This window comes from Phodopus roborovskii, unplaced genomic scaffold (assembly GCF_943737965.1).
Source record: "Phodopus roborovskii unplaced genomic scaffold, PHOROB, whole genome shotgun sequence".
Classification (NCBI taxonomy): domain Eukaryota; kingdom Metazoa; phylum Chordata; class Mammalia; order Rodentia; family Cricetidae; genus Phodopus; species Phodopus roborovskii.
The window spans coordinates 29,951,196-29,970,580 of record NW_026125052.1 but is presented as its reverse complement, the minus strand read 5'-3'; the positions used below and the strand labels follow the sequence as shown (position 1 = coordinate 29,970,580).

General features: G+C 46.4%; 2 protein-coding genes across 4 annotated transcripts in view; one reads left to right on the top strand and one right to left on the bottom strand.

Annotated features, from left to right (window-relative positions):
* The window catches only part of Unk (unk zinc finger), a 28,633-nt gene extending 18,043 nt beyond the window's left edge, over positions 1–10,590 (bottom strand). Inside the window, exon 1 of one of the 3 annotated variants that reach the window (XM_051180764.1) lies at positions 10,365–10,590. In XM_051180764.1, the coding sequence (XP_051036721.1) occupies positions 10,365–10,468 (104 nt within the window). In that variant the 5' untranslated portion in view covers positions 10,469–10,590. Of the gene's footprint in view, positions 1–10,101; positions 10,265–10,364 lie in introns of those variants that run through there. The other 2 variants (XM_051180755.1, XM_051180773.1) reach the window with 2 other exon arrangements.
* A 5,672-nt stretch (positions 10,591–16,262) lies between these two features.
* Positions 16,263–18,539, top strand: LOC127219314 (histone H3.3A). The gene is made up of 4 exons (XM_051180742.1): positions 16,263–16,417; positions 16,800–16,937; positions 17,061–17,214; positions 17,320–18,539. Exons 2-4 carry the CDS (start codon positions 16,810–16,812, stop codon positions 17,446–17,448), a joined length of 411 nt encoding a protein of 136 aa, XP_051036699.1. The 5' UTR covers positions 16,263–16,417; positions 16,800–16,809; the 3' UTR covers positions 17,449–18,539.
* Positions 18,540–19,385: the final 846 nt, after the last annotated feature.

Genomic DNA, 19,385 nt, shown 5'->3' with positions numbered 1-19,385 from the left:
AGTCTGATGGCAGTTGGTCACGGAGCACAGGACTCTCAGTCCCAGCACAAAATCTGAGAACTAAGCAGACTAAGAACTGTTCCCCAGTCAACTCCTCAGAAGCCCTGGAGCACCTAAGTAAAGAGCCATCACAGCCAGGTGTGAGGGTCATGCCTCTAGATAAGACAGACAAATCACTGTGAGTTCACGGTCAGACAGGCCTGGGTTACAGACAAGTTCCAGATCATTGTGGCCTAAACTGAGAGTCTGTCCCAACAACAAAACAAACAGTATTTTTATATACATATAATCATAATCAAATCACATAACAATACCAGGTGATGGCGGCATACACCTTTAGTCCCAGCACTCAGAGGGCAGAAGTAGGCAGACCTCTGTGAGTCCAAGGCTAGCCTGGTCTACACAGTGAGTTCCAGGACAACCAGGCCTACACAGAGATCCTGTCTCAAAGACAAACACAGAACAAAAGAATTGCCCACAGCGCTTGAGGGCAATAGAGTCACAAAACATTGGCTCACTCTCCCCAGACCTTGACTTTACTAAGTATTTCTGTACATAGCTGCTCTGAAAAATCCCTAATTTTAGCAGCACTTTGGTACATATATTTAAACTTACTTACTATACTGTTCCCTAACCAACCAAGTATTTGGCCCTACTACAGTAGGTTAGCCTAGACAGCACCTGAGACCCAGGCCTCCAACAGAGCTCTGCGGAGCTGGAGATGTACAGAGAAGGCCGAGGCTGTGCTGAGACACTGATCAGGGACCCTGTGGGCCCCACCCACTTTGGTGCGGAGGCTGCCAAGGAAGGCACCCAATTAAGGCTACTGAATGAGGTCTCAAGGCAGCTGAAAGGAGACTTGGGCTGAGCACAGCCCTGGAAAGGAGTACATCCGGTACCCAGTACCAGGGGACTGTCTAAGTGCTCTCCAGTGAGTCTGAGAGTCCAGTGAGTCCAAGACTGTGATCGCCAGGAACTGCTCTCTGCTGCGACGTTTGCTGAGATACACAAGCACACCACACCCAGCTCCAGGTGGCTCTAAGCTCACAGCAACCTGCCCTGTGGCTGTTCTCAGGAAGCTGCACATCAGGCAGAGCAGGGCCAGGCACAGCTGACATGGCTGTGAAACTGACCCCTTAACCACCCTGCTGACTGCTAACTGTGCTTGAAGTGAGTGAAAGGAAAATACAAGTAGCACCAAACAGGTGCCCATGATGCTGCTCTGAGTGTGTCAACGCAGCATGTGTGTCAGGCCACACAATACCACAATTTAGTAAAAGAAAACAAGAGTCAGTGTGGCACACACCTTTAACCCTCCCTCGTATTCAGGTGGCAGAGACAGGTGGATCTTCAGGAGGTTGGAGCCAGCCTGGTCTATATAGCAAACTGCAGGCCAGCCAAGCAAGTCTATAGAACCAGACAAAGGAAGGAAAGGGGAGAGGCAGGGGGAGGGACAGGCGGTACCCTGAAACACACACTCCCTGCTAGGCATTTGGTGTGCACTTTGTATATCACTGCAGAGAACTCTTACATCAATGGTAAAACATGTGAATTTTCAAATAGAAAATGCAAGAATTGATTTCTGATGTATACAATGTTTTTTGGCTTTTTTGTTGTTTTGTTTTTCAAGACAGGGTTTCTCTGTGTAACCGCCCTAGCCCCTAGCTGTCCTGGAACTAGCTCTGTATCTGTAGACCAGGCTGTCTTAGAACTCACAGAGGTCCGCCTGCCTCTGCCTCTTGAGTGCTGGGATTAAAGCCATGTGCCACCACTGCCTGGTTTGATTTATACTATGTTTAAACAGACTTTACTCACACAAGCCTAAAGAGTCAGATCAGCACATAACCAACACCACGCAAATAAACTAACATCAAAAGACATAGTAAATAACAAAATTAATAAAAACTAAGACATTAAAAACTAGTTAAAATTTTAATTAACAACACACCATATACAGGGATTTAATCAACTTTTTCTCTGGAGCACATCTACTTCTCTTGTGTGACAACTGCTTTGAAAATAGACCAGATTTCCATAGAAGGGTAAGCCCTGAACCTCCCACTCCTCACAAGAAGCCAGTCTCTCAGGACTGCTGGTGGCCATGCAGTGTTTCAAATACTGACGGGAAACAATGAGTCAATGCTGAGCATGGGAAGCAAACTGTGGCATAGAAAGTAGACAGGGAGGCCATGTTTGACAAACTCAAGTATGACATGATGCAACTGTCATAGGCCTCATTTTCTTCTTTAGCTCCTAAACAAATCTTGCCACCAACAGGAAAAAGGTCACCACACACAGAATACTATGACATTTTTTACATGCTAGATTCTTCTCCATCTTCTCTTTCTCCTCAGTTCTTGATACTGTTGTCAAATTCTACACATGAGCAAAGAAAAAAGGGGTGAAAATTGAGGTATTTTGCAGAGAAATGATAAAAAGTTTGCTGTAGTTACTACAACGAATCAAGATAGAGCCATTAGACCAACCTGGACGCCTGGACACATGGGCCGCCCTGCAGCCCTGAACAGCCATCCCACTGTTGTCTCTTCCCTTCAGCAAACATTCCCTCCACCCCTTCCACCCTAGGAAGAAAACCCAGTTCATTCCATAAAGCCATTTTTTTTTCCTTTTAGGAGCTGTCAGTTCACAAACAACACAATTAACCACTAGGCTTCTCAAACCTGCTGTGAGAATCTTAGCTGCAAAGCTGTAGCCTCCCCACATCTGGGTGGGCAGGTGCTGACCGGGAGAGCAGCACTGTGGAGCTTCCTGAAATCACAAGCTTTCTCATACTGAACCGAAGGCTGCTGAGCCTTGGCAAGTCATATGCTCAGAAGTTTTATTCAACTGTGTGGTAGTAAGTTTTATTCAAAAATAAAGTTCACACAGTTTGAACCCATTAACGTACAGTTGGTGTACGTTACAGTGCAGTCACTGGGCTGGGAATGTGCCTGGGTTGGTCAAGTACTTGTCTAGATACACAGGATCACAGAAAACACACACAGCGGTGCACTCAGGTGGGGCAGAAGACCAGAAGGCAAGGTGAGAAACAGTGCAATGGCAGTGTGAGGCCAGCCTAAGCTAACGGAGACAATGTCTAAAAGGAGGTGGGGGGGGACAGGGTAGTGTGCAGTGGGGGAGATGGGAGGGAAGTTTGAAAATGTTATAATGAACTAGGTATGGCGGCACAGCCTTTACTCCCAGCACTCAGAGGCAGAGGCAGGCGGGGCTCTGAGTTCGAGGTCAGCCTGGTCTACAGGCAGGCAGATCTCTGTGACAGTAAGCTCCAGAACAGCCAAGGCTATGTAGAGAGATCCTGTCTCAAAAGGAAAAGAAAGAAGTATAATCATCTTAGCTATGTAATTTCAGAATATTCCCAGTGAACAAAAAACAAATCTCATGAACTGTTTTACCCATGCTTCTCCTGGTGTCTATGTCCTGATATTTAAATAAGATTGGCTAGAGTGAATCTATAGACTATGCTATGGACTGCTGCATGTCTAGCTGACACCAAACCAAAATCCTTACCATTTTTAATAACTAGGCCAATATAACTTTATATATTAGCTAAGAATGGCAGAAAAATTTACTTTCAGCATCCACTTTCCTATAACATGAGTGTACCTCAAATTCATCCACGTTAAAGAAGACAGAGGCCAGGCATGGTAACGCATGCCTTTAATCCCAGCACTCAGAAGGCAGAGGCAGGTGCATCTCTGTGAGTACCAGCCCAGCCTGGTCTACAAAGTAAGTTCCAGGACAGCCAGGGCTACATGTAGAGATCCTGTCTCAAAAAGGGGTGAGGGGGTTGGGGGCATTGGAGGGAGAGGGAACTGGGATCCATATGTAAAATAAGAAAAAATAAAAATAAAGGGGTGAAGGGTAGTATACTTGGATTAGCCACAATTGTCCATAGTTGCAACTTGAAAATATAGAAGATGTACTTCAATAGCAGGGAACCCTTCTTTAGGATCAAACATAAGTTGGATAAAAGAATAATAACGGGGCTGGAGAGATGGCTCAGAGGTTAAGAGCACTGGCTGCCCTTCCAGAGGGCCCAAGTTCAATTCCCAGCAACTAAATGGCAGCTCACAACCACCTGTAGTGGGATCTGATGCCCTCTTCTGGCATAAAGTCATACATGCAGATAGAGCACTCATACATCTGGAATCTGGGGGGGAAATCCCCTTTAACTATTAAACAAATGTCCAGTTTGGAAGCACACAAGGGGCCTTTCTCTCCCACTTCCAGTACGGCAAGGGGAGCTGTGGAGTGGCTCTGCTTTCACAGCCAGACAAAGGTCTAGCAAGAAAGCCTGCCTACGGGCTGCTCAGGATGCAGGGCTCCAATGACCTAAGTATGCACATGGCTTCTAAGACACATGGAGGCCTCATCTCAGGCATCTGGGTTCTGGAAGCGGGAAGCAGTAGGTCCAGGAGGGTGTCGTGTTTTCTGCACTTACATGGGGCACTATCTCCAGAGAAGTCCTTACAGGGTGTGCCCAAGATGCACTGTTTTAAGTTGCTCTCAGAGTTGTCCAGCTGCCCTCACCAATAAGTCAGTCTTTGTAGGATGACAGAAACCACCAGTCAAAGCAGATGCATATGGACTGAGGGGAAGCCTTCTTTAGGGTCTAACATAGCTAGATTAAAACAAAAAAAACTTAACCATTAAGCAAACGTGAACTTTAATCATTACTTTAGATATAGCAGTTAACAGGTGCCAGGCTCAAGAGTCTAGTCTCAGTGTGGGCACTCAATACTTACAAATGGGATCTGGAGAGCCTGATTTAAGGCCACAATAAGCCCTTTTGTTCAAAGAAAATGAATGTGATTTGGTAAACGAGTAAATAAGGTCAAAAAAGGAATCCTGGTAAATTAGCTCATCCTCTCTGGTGTCACAACTCCTTCAGCAAGTGACTTATGTCGGCCATAGTTGAACGCCAATAATATGTATGGTTTTATTGGAGTCTGCAATAGTGGTTTAAATACATGTTCACTTCCTGAATTTTTCAAAACACAATCAGGTGGAATCAAGTAAAATTCATAACAGTAATGTAGCAATCAACAAAACTGCCTCAAAACAGCTACCGATGGAACGCTATTCTCTTTCACACACGTCTTTTTTTTCCCCCTCTACAGTTTCATGTAACCCAGCTGGCCTTGAACTTCTGATCTGCCTGCCTACCTCCTGGGTACTAAAACTACAAATTGGCTGCCTTCCTTTTTATGCATGCTAGGCAGTCATTCTACCAACTAAGCTAATCCTTAGCCACTTTCCTGAATAAAGCTCAAGAAACCACGCCTGGGCTGGGGAGACAGCTCAGAGTGGTGCCCATGGCCAAGTCTAAACCTAAATTCAGCCTCTAAAACACACACAGTAGACAGAGAACCCCCAACTCTCAAAAGCTGTCACATTTCATGTGGCAGCCCCACATGAAATAAACACAAATTAACAACTACAACAAAAGAAATGCGTTCTCAATTCAGGTGAAGTCTGCATACACACAATTACAGAGCATTTCTCTTCTAAGAAATCACCTATAGGACAGGTGTGGTAGTGTAGTGCATGCCTTCAATCCCAGCACTGGCAAGCAGATTTGAGTTCAAGGCCAGTCTGGTCTATGCAGAGAATTCCAGGCTAGCCAGGGCTATACAGCGAGACCGTGTTTCAAATATGATAGATGGATGGATTATAGACAGAATCATCCTAAAACCTTTTCAGAAACTAGAGTTTCACTTTCCTGTATGAAGAGCATTAACAAGTCTGCGAATCAACAAAGTTGAAGGACTCCCACAGAGATCTTCTTTGAAGCATACGTCCTCATACGTAACAAAGGAACTAATATCTGAACCCTCCTCAACTTCATAGTAGCACACCAGCACTTACAGGTGAGGCCCCTGAATTCCAGGCCAGCCTGGTCTACACAGCGAGCTCCACAACAGCCAGAGCTACACAGAAACCCTGTCTCAAAAAAACAAAAACAGCCAAGCATCGATGGCACACACCTTTAGTCCCAGTACTCAGGAGGCAGAGGCAGGAGGATCTCTGTGAGTTCAAGGCCACCATGGTCTGCAGAATAAATTCCAGGACAGGATACAAAGCAATACAGTGAAACCCTGCCTCAAAAACAAACAAACAAAAAAAAAAAAAAAAGAAAGAAAGAAAAAAGAAAAATAACAAAAAGACACCTTCCTTTCAACCAAACTTTTTTTATTTTTTTTATTTATTTATTTATTTAGAGACAGGGTTTCTCTGTGTACCTTTGGTTTCAGGGATGTTCAAAAACCTTCCTGGTCACACATCTGTAACCCCAGCATCTGGGAGATGGAGGCAGAGGGTCAGTAGTAGCTTAGAGTCGTCCTCTCCTATATAAAACCCCATCTCAAACAAAACAAACCAACAACAACAAAGTAATGGCAACCTTGACCTGAGGCAGATGGGCAGGAAGATCATGAGTCACAGGCAGGCTAGGTGTCTGACAGAACTGTCCCAAAGCCAACACGTCACAAGGTTTTAAAGACAAAACATTTGGGGGCTAGACATGGGTCAAAAGTTAAGTTCCCAGCACCCACATAACAGCTCACAACTGTCTAACTCCAGCTACAGAGAGTCTGACACCCTCACACAGACAAACATGCAGGCAAAACATCAGGACACATAAAATAAATTTAAAAACAAACAAACAAACAGGTGGGCATAGTGGCACATGCCTGTAATGCCACACTTGCAAGGTAGGCGGAGGCAAGCATATCTCAAATAGTGAATGCCACGCCTGGCTACGCTATGTATAAGACTCTTGAGAAATATCTAGTCCGGGCTGGAGAGATGGCTCAGAGGTTAAGAGCACTAACTGCTCTTCCAGAGGACCTGAGTTCAATTCCCAGCCATGGGAATTGATGGTGGCTCACAACCCTCTGTAAATGACATCTGCTGCCCTCTTCTGCCTGCAGGGTTTCATGCAGATAGAATACTGTATACATAATAAATAAATCTTTAAAAACAAAAAGAGGAATTGTGGGGTACACCTTTAATCCCAGCACTGGGGAGGCAGAGGCAGGAGGATCTCTTTGAGTTCAAGGCCAGCCTGCTCTATAGAGTGAGTTCCATGACAGGCTCCAAAGCTACAGAGAAATTCTGTCTCAAAGGGGGGAAAAAAAAAAAAAATGAAACAAACCCTTCCAGCACCTGCACCTTCCAGTTAAGTGTGTTAAGTGTGGGTACCTCATTAATTCCTGTTGATTTAAAAGCTGTCTCAAGCTGATGAAATGATTCAGATGGCACTTGCCACCAAAACTGACTCCTGGGAAATGCTGGAGGCATGCTTCACCACAGGATCAACTTCACAAATACCATCCAGGTTACCTTGGGAAAGTTGGTATGAGGCATTATCACTTAAAGAGGAACCAGAGCTTCTGCCGACTGTCAACCTGGATAAGTTGTGGACACTGGTCAGTGAGCAGACACGGGTCAATGCTGCCAAGAACAAGACTGGAGCCCTCCCATCATTGATGTTGTGTGACGGGCTACTACAAAGTTCTGGGGAAGGGAAAGCTCCCTAAGCAGCCCATCCTGAAAGCCAAATGTTTCAGCAGAGGCGCTGAAGAGAAGATAAGGGTGTTGGAGGCGCCTGTGTCCTGGTGGCTTGAACCAGGGAGGTTAATTAAATGCTAACATTTTCCAAAAGAAAAAAAAAAATAATTGTTTAAACTCAGATGCTGATTGGGACATAGTGGTAACATCTTTAACCCAGCACTTGGGAGGCAGAGGCAGGCGGATCTCTGTTGAGTCCAAAGCCAGTCCGGTCCATACAGTGAGTTCCAGTATAGACAGGGCTACAGAGTGAAAACATACCAGCACACAAGGCAGACACTGACAATTACACTGTGTCCACTGTTTCCATCTGACAGAAAACCATTCCACTGTAACCTCATAGTATCTCAATGACAACACACATCCTATAATCCACATCCTATAATCCTAGAGTTGTGGAGAATGAGGTAGAGAAAAGGATCCCTAGTGGGAAGCCCAGCTGAGCAACATGGTGAGTTCCAGGCTGGCCAAAGCTACATAGCAAGACCTTATCCTTCAAAAATCAAACAAGTAGGATGGCTATGGGGTTGGCTCTGTGGCTGAGAGTGTTTGCTGCACAGGCACAAGGAGCTGAGTTCGAACCCTCATCAGTAGGTAAAAAGTCAGGCGTAGCCACATATGTTCCTAATCCCAGAGTTGGGAAGTCAGAGGATGTGGACCCTGGGGGCTTATTGGGCAGCCAGCCTGGGCAAGCTTCAGCTCAGTAAAAGAACCGTTTTTGTTTTTGTTTTTTTAAATATTTATTTTACGTATATAGTGTCTTGTCTACACACCAGAAGGCATGGGATCCCCATGAGACTACAGCGTTGGGAATGGACCCCAGGGCTCTGAAAGAGCGGCCAGTACTCTTAAGCACCAAGCCATCTCTCCAGCCCCAAAGAACCTACCTTAAGGAACTAAGAAATGACAGATGTCTGATCTGATGTCCTCCCTGATCTCCAAGTGCACAATTGGCCTCTCTCTCTCTCTCTCTCTCTCTCTCTCTCTCTCTCTCTCTCTCTCTCTCTCTCTCTCTCACACACACACACACACACACACACAAAGAAACCAAGGTTTATTCGAGTCAGTTTGGAATTGTACTGAAAACCATGCTCCAAGCAACCAGAGATCATTAAGAAGTTTCCCAGTGAAGCCCACTGGCACAGATTTGTAATTCCCAGCTACTCAGGACTCTGAGATAGGAGGATGCAGAGTTCAAGACCAGCCCGAGCAACCTTGTAAGACCCTAGCTCAAAAAGCATTAACTAACTAACTAACCAATAAACAAGTGTGTTGAGTGAGGCTGCAGCTCAATGGTAGAGCCCTCCGAGGGTTTCTAACACCCTCCCCACAGCCTCTTGAGAGGGCACACACACCCCGCCACAGGCTGTTGAGGAGGCACACAGTTGGTAAAGCACTTGCTACCAAGCTGAGCCATCCGAGTTCAACCCCCCGTAACCCACAAGCTGAGAGAAACAATCCCTTCAAACTGTTCTGACTTACACACCTGTGCACGGCACGTGTGTTCCCACACGTTTACATGCAATTAAATAAATGTAATACAAAAATTAGTCCCAATTAAGTTTACAGATTTGCAAATCAAGACCACACTGCTGTAGGTCGGGGTAAGTCAAGTGGCATTATTCTAATGTTAAGATCTTCTTAACCAAAGCAACAGCAAGGTTTCGGGGAAAACTACAGTAAGAAAGGACCAACAAACTTAAAAGGCTAACCTGAGTTACACCGCAGTGAAGCTTATGTGTCAGCCAACATTTGAGTCCCTCAAATAAACCAATACATTTCCTGTAGCCGATGTTCCCAATCGCATCTCCCAGGCCTTCTGAGCGTCAAGCCAGAGCTGTTCCTGCCTGCTTTTAGTTTTCTCTATTACCAATGGATGTTTTGCCTGGCTTACTGGAGTGTTGCTCAACCTCTCGGGTTCTGAAATCTCCATCCCAACACCCACATCGCTCAGGCACCTAACGGGGACGAGGAGCACTGATAACAGCCGGGAACAGAGGCCAACACGGCTTTACAAGAGAAGCCACATCGTTGGCCTTTGTCCCACAGCACCTAGGCCTACTGTGGGTGACAGCAAGGATGGTAGGAACCTAAACTTGCACACAAGCTGCTTTTCAGCGGTTTTCCATTTTGACAATCTCATTTACTGTGGGTATGAGGCTTCCTCTCTCTTGCCACATTCTGAAGGGGCCTGCAGTCACTCAGCACCCTAGGGGGTCGCTCCCTCACGGGCTGTTACAGTGTAGCCTGCAAAGAGTGATTCCGTGTCTGCACGTTTCACTGCGTAAGGGAATTCAAGCGTGGGTGATCTTCGTGGACAGCCTAAGAGGCCTTCGAGATACAAAAGACCTCGGGCGCACGGAAGGCTTCAAGCAAACAGTCACTTCCAGGCAGGTCTAGGGCTGGCTGCTACAGAATTCAACTTGTCATGTCGTGGACGCATCGCTCCCAAAGAGCCTGGGACTGTGGTTTTACGGTCTTAGGAATACTCAGGCCTCCAAGGCCTACCCTGAGAAGTGTGTACTCGGGACCCGAGCTGCTGCCTTCCCAACTCGGAGGCTGGGACCGAGTTTCCCGCCCCACGGCCCGACCAGAGGTTGGTGACAGTTGAGGAAGCTGGGACCGGCCCCAGCAGGCTGGAACCGGTCTGGGCCGAGCTGGAGAAGGAAGGGGGGGGAGGGAGAGACAGCCTCGCGCTCTCCCTGCGCGCGTGACTCACGCTGGCCGCTGACGTCAGGCGTGCGCGCGCGGCGGGGGGGGGCTCTACGTACGTGTAGTGCTGCGGTTTCTCGGGCTGTGCCTGCAGCACCTGAGCGGTAGCGGCCGGGGGCGCCGAGGAAGCTGCCGAGCCGCCGGGCCCGGGGCCCTTCGACATGGTCCTGTCTTCCTGCCTCTTCGCCGCTCCCCTTTTATTATTCAGTCTGCGCGGTCCGCGCCGAAGACCCACAGCGCCTGCGCCGCGCCACGAGAACGTGAAGACCCCCCGCACGGCAGCAAAGATTGCTGGGAGTTGTGGTCCTCCTTTCCGCTGAAATTTTAGCGTTGGCACAGGGTCGCTGCCAAAGCGCAAGACCACAATACCCAGGGATCTTTGCGGGCCGTGTCCCGGATGTTTAGGACCCGCGATGGCTTGTGGTAATTGTAGTCTAGTCGCTTTTACTGTTCCCAACGCGTCTTCAGTGTGGTAGGAGAGCTTTTCCTTGGAACTGGAACCTTCGGAGTACGCGAAGCCAGTTAGGGAGGACCTAAACGATTCCACCGAGAATATTCCAAGAGTAATTACACTGCCAGTAGTGCCGTAATTTCCTTGCCTCCGTACCAGTACAGTTTGCGCAGGGTTTCTAAAGTCAGCCTAGAGCATCGCCTCCAAGCAAGCAAGCTTGTCAGCCAACATCTTGAGATGGTAGTAACCTGTAAATCACCAGAGATGGTATGCCGCTGGCAGACAGCTTGAGGAAGCTTTTCACTACACCATATTGATCCCGCGCTTCATTAACTTTTACTAAGCATGAAACCTGGGCTCCTTCTGAACTCAGTGACTGGCCCAAACACCTTGTTTCCAGTACGTTAAGGTCCAAAGGCGAACTTAATCTTTATCTGGACTACCCTCTCTTAGGTACTGGTAAATTGTTGAGAAGCATCACGGTAGACTCCATATGAAGAACCAGGGTCTGAGTAAGGAATGAGTGGTAATCCACTCTGGTTCCCCTTTCTGAGACAACCTTCTTGTTTGGGAAAATACATGGCAAATTTAGGCATTTGGTGTTACGGAATGATCTCTCCAGGATGGATATAATGTCACAAAACCGAGGGAAGAAAGTCACAAGTTCCAGGCCAAACTGGGCTACATACTGAGACCTTATCTCAAAAAACAATAGCAACCCGGACGGTGGCAGCTCATGCCTTTAATCCCAGCACTCAGAGGCAGAGGCAGGCGAATCTCTGTGAGTTCGAGGCCAGCCTGGTCTACAAAGTGAGAGTTCCAGGACAGCTAGGGCTACACAGAGAAACCCTGTCTCCAAAAACCCTAAGGAAAAAAAGAGAGCAGAGTGACACAACCCAGCACTCTGGAGGCAAAGGAAAGTGAGTCTCTGTGAGTTCAAAGTCAGCTTGGTCTACATAGCTAGGTGCAGGTCAGCTAGAGCTACCCTCAGTCTAAACGCCACACCAAGAACAACAAAACGATCAGAGTGGGGAGATGGGTGTGGGTAAAAGTGCTTTCTTTGACAGGCTGGAAACCTGAGTTTGATCCCTGGAACTGTTTGTAAAGGTGGAAAGGGAGAATCCAGTCCCCGAAGCTGTCCTTTGGCTTCCCCCTCACATACACATCAAGCACATACAAACAAATAATAAAAATGTCCATCACAGGAACAACACTTTGTTTTCTATAATCAATCTATTTCAATTTCGTTGTCTTTTGTTTGTGGTGTTTTTTGTTGTTGTTGTTTTGCTTTGTTTAATTTATTTAAATTGATTTTATGGGCATTGGTGTCAGGTCCCCTGGAACTGGAGTTACAGTTGTGAGCTGCCATGTGGGTGCTGGGAACTGAACTCTGGTCCTCTGAAAGAGCAGTCAGTAACTACTGAGCACACACACCCCGCTCTCCCCAACCCCCTCATCCCCAATCCACCTTCCCCCCCACCCCACCCCCCACCCGACATTCCACCCGGCCCCCTGCATTGTTCCTGTTGTTTTTGAGGCAGGCAGGTTCTTTTTTTATGTAGCCCTGGCTAGCTTTGAACTAGTCTTGAACTAACAAAGACCCACCTGCCTCTGGTTCCCAAGTGCTGGGATTACGAGGGTAAACCCCACACCTGATCAAATCTATGGTTTTCAAATGTATTTGTTTAGTTAAATGAGATCATTTTAGTTAATAATGGTCTCATTAAAGAAATGCATCTGGGCTGTGATGTAATTTAGTTGGAAAAACATGCAGGAAGCCTGAATTCTCAGTCTTCAGCATCAAATAAACCTGTAATTCCAGCACTTAGACAATATGGGAGGAGCAAGAAGGTCAGGAGTTAGAGTCTTCTCAGTTATAGTGAATCCAAGGCTATGTCTACATAGCAAGACCCTGTTAGGGAGAAAGGGAAGGGAAGAGAGAGCCAGTGAGATAGTTCAGGGCTAAAGGTGCTTGCTGCCAAGTGTGAGATCTCAGTGTGATCCCTTGCATTGTGGGAGAACAGATTCCATACTTGCACCAGGGCACAAATAAATAAATATAATTTAAATACCATTTTTAAAGAGAGAAGCTGGATGGACTTGTTGATGCACACCTTTAATTCTATCACTTGGACACAGAAGGGATGGATTTCTGTGAGTCTGAGACCAGCTTAGTCTATACTGCAAGTTCCAGTGAAAGCTCGCTCCAAATGACCTGAAGGATGGGAGAGGGTGGGGCAAATGGAAATTGTTAGTGTTTGGGGCTGACACACACTCTTTTTTTTTCTTTTAAAGTTCTGTGTAACCTCACAATGGAAGCCAATTTGTCAGCTTTACAAAGCTGACAAACTGGTATTTCCTAAACAGGCTAAGTCAATTGTTTTGCCACTAGAGCCGTTTGAAGATGATCTATTCCAAAAGGACAAATAGAAATGATGACTAACTGCTTTATTCTTATGATTAAAATCCAAAGAATTGGTTTGCATGCTGTCCCTTGAAGTCCCCAAGTGTGAACTCACTACAGAAACTATGTCTCAGAGATTTAAGCTTTAATGCTAGGCATATAATATGAACTTCCAAGTAAGCATGCACTGTAGAATTAGGAGATGATATCATCCAGATTGCTTAATTTACTGAAGAGGGAGACGAAACCCAGAAAAGTAAGTAGCAGAAAGTCTCACACAAGTTAGTGAAGGAAAAGGAACCACCCTTGGACAGCAGTAGATGGTGCACCTTGTTTACTATCACTCTGACTCAAGTGTGGGCTCAAACCTGGGGCTTCACCTCACCACTTAGGCAAGTCCACTCTGCTCCTGCCCCCACCTCACCAGTTCTGCATCCATTACCGCACAGCAAATATCAGGACAGACGGAACTGTTACACAGGGAAACCCAGCTTCAAAAACAACAAGAGCAACAAAGAAGGAGCAGAAGCAGGAGCATAAAGCACATGAGTGTAGAAGTCAGAGGTACAGCAGTGCACTGCCTTAACCCCAGAGACTGGGGGAAGCCTGAGTTCAGCCATCATGGTCTTAAAAAAAAAAAAAAAAAAGGAAGGAAGGAGGGGGAGGAGGAGAAGGAGGAGGAGGACTCTGTGGTGGCATGGGTCTTTAATCCCAGGGACTCCGCAGACAGAGACAGATCCCTGAGTTTGATGCCAGTACGGTACTGAGCTAGTGCCAGTATAGCCATGGTTACATAGAGAAATCCTGTCTCGAAAAACTTCAAAGAATGAAAACAAGGCCAACTTGGGCTACATGAGACCCAATCTCCAACAACAACAAATTAGGTAAATAATAATTAAAGCAGTGTGGTGTTAAAAGGACTCCCGAGCCAAGTGTGGTGGGTCACACAGGCTGAGCCCTCAGAAGGCTGAGGCAGCAGGAGAGCAACACAATCAAGATGCATAGTGATGTCCAGGCTAGCCTGGGCTACAGAATGAGGCCATCTCAAAGGGGATGAAGTGGGCACATTGTCTCAATCACACACCTGAAATCCCAGCCTTCTGGGTGAAAGCAACACCTATCCTGGGTACATAAGGGATCCCACGCCAATCTGAGCTAATTAAGGAAACCAAATCTCAAACAACACAAGGGATCAAGATGTAGCTCAGTGGTTGAATACTTGTCCAGTTAGGGCCAAGCCCATGATCCCTAGCATTACAAAAATAAAATAAAATAATCACAATCTACAATTGTAAAACTTTGGGAGGAATTCTCATACCAGAGACTTTGTCAAAGATGCTCCCTTCCTTAGTCTTTTCAAACTCTGCATTTTCTGTTCCACTAATATAGCTCCAAGTTGACCTTTGGGCCAGGCGTGGCGCTATAGACTCTGTTCCTTACATAACTGATCATTGAGGTTTACCATGCCAGAGCGTCAGCTATGTTCTACCCTGAAACAAATTCATGCAAAAAAAACTGACAGTATATCCAGGCAGTGGTGGGGCACGCCTTTAATACCAGCATTTAACACGCACAGCTCTGTGAGTTCCGAGCTAGCTTGGTCTGCTGAGTGAATTCTAGGACAGCCTCCAAAGCTACAGAGAAACCCTCTCTGGGGGGTGGGGGTGCGGGGAACAAAAAACAAAAAACAAAAAAAGCAAAAGCCAACAACAAAAAAAGATTCAATCTCATAATAAACCAAGCAAACAAAACTGCACACACCTGTAGTTGCAGCGCGTAAGAGGCCAAGACAGGAAGGCACAGAATTACAGGCAGCCTGCCTCAGTTTCCTGAGCTTGGACGGGCTATCTTAAGCTTGGTTTGGTGTTTTATATATTTAAATATTGCAATATGTTGAAGACAGTTTGACAGTTCTTTAAGCAACAGTAAAGACTGGGATTTTGTTGTTTTCTTTTCTTTTTTTTTTTTTTTTTTTGTTTTTTGTTTTTTGTTTTTTTTTTCTAGACAGAATTTCTCTGTGTAGCCTTGACCTGGAATTTGCTGTTTAAATCAGGCTGGCCTTGAACTCAGGGATCCACCTGTCTCTGCCTCCCTGGTAAAGGTGTGCTCTTTTTGTAATGGTGGAGAGATGCCTCAATGATTAAGAGCATTTGCTGCTTTTGCAGAGGGCCTGGGTTCAATCCTCAGCACCTACATGGTGGCTCACAACACGTGGATACGAGTTTGAGGTCAGCCAGTCTGGTCTACAGAGTGAGTTCCAAGACAACGAGAGCTATGCAGAGAAACCCTGTTTCCAAACAAACAGAAAAAAAAAAAAAAACTAAAAATATTACTGTTTCTACAAATCCGTCAGGTTTTTGTCAGAAGTAATAATTACCACGTACAAGTATTACACAAAGGCACAGTTTGGCTGGTTTCGAATCTTCTATGTGGATTAGGCTGGCCTCAAGTGCACCTAACTCTGAAATCATTTTTTGAATTTTGATTCTTTGTATCTATTACCCTTCCCCACTAAACAACTGCTTTTTCATTTAAAATAGGTATGCATGGTACCCAAAACACTGTACACTGTAACATGATTTACTGAATTACATTTCTCACACTGTACTCAAAGACCAAAATCTAGCCAAAAAAAGTTAATAATTCAGGAAATAAATTGTATTCTACATTGGAATTATTATTATTACATATTTGTGCAAACTCTCTCTGCAGTGTTCTTTTGATGCAAACAGTCTTAGGCTCTTGCCGGCCGGCCCGGCTTGCTTTAATTCTGAGAGACCAGCGCAATTCATTTGCATTGACTTTCTATTGTGGAGCTTTGGAACCAAGAGAAGGATCCAAACATAGCTCCATTTTATCCAATCAGAAGAGCGGCTTAGTGCTAAACTCTGATTCGTCTATTCCCCTTTGCATCCATCCAATCACGGAGCAATTTTAACAGCCAATCAGCGGCCTAAACACCCGCCAATCAGGAAGCGGGCCCGAAGTACGGCCTTTGTGTCGGGAGATGTCAGCGCGTCGGCGAAAGCTCCCGCCAATCGAAAAAGTCGTTGGTGTATGCAAATGAGGGTTCTATGACGCAGTGACGCAGCGTGAAGCGTCTATATAAAAATGGAGGCGTCGGGGGGCTTGGAGCGCAGAGCGGTTTGGTCGTTGGTTGGAGGAAGGTCTTCCGTTCCACTCGGCGATTGCGGCTGTTGTTTGAGCGCTAACAGCGGCGCGGCGGTCCCAGCAAGGGCCTCAGACCTCGGCTTTGGGTGAGTGGCGGCGCCGGGCGGCGGGAGGCTGTGCGGCCGCGGGGTCCGCGGCGGCCGGCTCGGTGGGGCGGCCCGGGAAGTGGGCTGTGACAGTGACGGTGGCGCTCCGCCGCCTCCGCCCCGCCCGGTCCCCGGCCCGTCCCGTCGTGTCTGCTTCCCGGTGGTGACTCACGGGTCCCGACGCGCCGTCCCCGGCCGCCCGTGGAGCGGGAAGTGGCTCCTCCCCGCGCTCCCCCTCCCGGGGGAGGCCGCCGCTCGGCGCAGCCTGAGTCATTAGGGGAGGGGGAGGAGGCGGCGGCCATCTGCCGCCGCGAGGAGGGGCGGGCGGGCGGCCAGGGCCGGGGACCTGCGCTTGAGCGCTGGCTGTCTGTCTGTCTGGCAGGTGAAAGAAAATGGCCCGAACCAAGCAGACCGCTCGGAAGTCCACGGGTGGCAAAGCCCCCCGCAAACAGCTGGCCACCAAGGCAGCCAGGAAAAGCGCGCCCTCTACCGGCGGGGTGAAGAAACCTCACCGCTACAGGTAGGCAGAGACCGCCGGGAACAATGGCTTGGCCGCCCGCCCGCCCGCACGAGCAGGAGCGAGCCGAGCGCCGCCGCTCCTCGCCCGTGTCCTCTGACGCCCTCCTTTCTCTGATGGCCGCAGGCCCGGGACCGTGGCTCTAAGAGAGATCCGTCGTTACCAGAAGTCGACTGAGCTGCTCATCCGGAAGCTGCCTTTCCAGAGGTTGGTGAGGGAGATCGCCCAGGACTTCAAAACCGACTTGAGGTTTCAGAGTGCAGCCATTGGTGCCCTTCAGGTAAGGGGGAGGGGAAAAAGGACAAAGGCTCGGTGTGTGTCACTGGGGGTGGCGGCTTGGTTTCTGCAGTAAGGGACTTAATGCCGCGGCTCTTGTCCTCTACAGGAGGCCAGTGAAGCGTACCTGGTGGGGTTATTTGAAGATACCAATCTGTGTGCCATCCACGCCAAGAGAGTCACCATCATGCCCAAAGACATCCAGTTGGCCCGCCGGATACGGGGGGAGAGAGCTTAAGTCAAGGCGGTTTTTATGGCATTTTGTAGTAAATTCTGTAAAATACTTTGGTTTAACTTGTGACTTTTTTTGTAAGAAATTGTTTATAATATGTTGCATTTGTACTTAAGTCATTCCATCTTTCACTCAGGATGAATGGGAAGAGTGACTGTTCAGACCTCAGTGATGAGCACTGTGGCTCAGGAGTGACAAGTTGCTAATATGCAGAAGGGTTGGGTGATACTACTTGCTTCTCATGATGCATGTTTCTGTATGTTAATGACTTGTTGGGTAGCTATTAAGGTACTAGAATTGATAAATGTACAGGGTCCTTTTGCAATAAAACTGGTTATGACTTGATCCAAGTGTTACCATACATCACTGTGATAGAATGTGGGCTTTTTCAAAGGTTGAAGATTCAAGTTTTAACCACAGTGTAACAGTTTCCTAAAAAAGAAAAAAGAAAGTAAACCTGGCAGCTATAGAATACACTATGTGCATTTATAATAGCTATTTTATATATTGTAGTGTTGAACATTTTTAAATTAAATGTTTTACATTCACAAGTGGTGGGGAGTCTTGTCATTAAGGTGTGTGTAATTTAGTCCAGTTGTTATTTCCTGACTGGACTGCATTTGTTAACAACATAGAAAAATGCTATGCTTATTAAACCTTGCATAAGTCCTCATTCTACCACATGTTAACTAACCCTCCAGCTGATGACATACACTAACGGGGATTTTATTTATAAGGGCTCTAGAGTAAAATAACAAGTTATTCACACCAGCATCACCTGTTACTGGTCTAGTTAGTGCAGCTTCTCATTGTGTTTGGTCTTATACCTAGATTGAGTTTTATTTCTTTTTTTAATATTCAAGGAGAAAAACAGTACAAGGCTTGTTTTCTCCTTGTGGAGTTTAAACATGGGAATTAGGGTACAGCTTCAGCCACGGGAGCTGCCAATGAAGATGGGTTAGGTTATACCTGGGTATTGTCCTGGCAAAATCCCTTTTATAGAGATGGCCTTCAAGTGGTTTTTAAAAGTATCCTATTGAAGTTTTTAGGTCAATTATGTATGTTGACTAAATTTACAAATAAACTTGTTTATTCAACGAAGTGTCAAACCTAAATTGAATACACAAAGCTCTTAATACATCTATTTAGATTTTTTTGTTTTTGAGATCATTTCTCTGTAACTTTGGTTTTGGAAGCTGCCCTTGAACTCACATCTGCCTTCCCAGTGCTGGGATTAAAGGCCTTTGCTACCACTGCCTGGCTTATCTATACTAAAGTTTTTTTACTTGGTGGATAAAGGAAATTTACAAAAATCCTGTTAACAGGCCAGTACTCCATAAAACACTGAGAGCTGGAATCAAGACTTAGAGGTAGAACATTTGGCTGCCATGCAGGAAGTCACTGATCTGACGACAAAATCTGATCTTAAGGTGTGGGCTTAATGACAAAGCATATTTATAGATTCCCTTAGTGTTAAAATGCAAAGAGGATTTGTGTTGTTGAGGGTCTTTGGATCCTTGTAGCCGATCTTAATAAAGGGCAGGTGTAGAATTCAAGGTTTCTCTAGGTAGCTGCCCTAGACGTCACTGTAGGTTAGGCTGGCCTCGAATACAGAGATGGCCTGCCTATACTAGGATTAAAGGTATGAGCCATAATTGCCCACCATGTAAGTTATATTTTCTTGTAAGAAATTACACCTGAATATAATTTTACCTCCCATTACTGGTTCATTGGTTTTGTTTTTTTTTTTTTTTTTTTTTTGGAGACTTTCTATAGTCCTATCCTGGAAATAGCTCTATGTACACCCTGGTCCCCAACTCAGATCCCTGCCTTCTATCTCAAATGCTGGGATCAAGAGCATACCCCACCATGCCCGGCCCCCACACCCATTCTTGTTTAGCCCCTTTCCAACAAGTGTCCTACTCTGATGTCTTGCAGAGACT

Coding starts and splice junctions, on each gene's coding strand:
- LOC127219314 (XM_051180742.1), top strand. CDS start 16,810: ATGGCCCGAACCAAGCAGACCGCTCGGAAGTCCACGGGTGGCAAAGCC. Junction 16,938..17,060: donor AAGAAACCTCACCGCTACAG/GTAGGCAGAGAC, acceptor TGATGGCCGCAG/GCCCGGGACCGTGGCTCTAA. Junction 17,215..17,319: donor CAGCCATTGGTGCCCTTCAG/GTAAGGGGGAGG, acceptor TGTCCTCTACAG/GAGGCCAGTGAAGCGTACCT.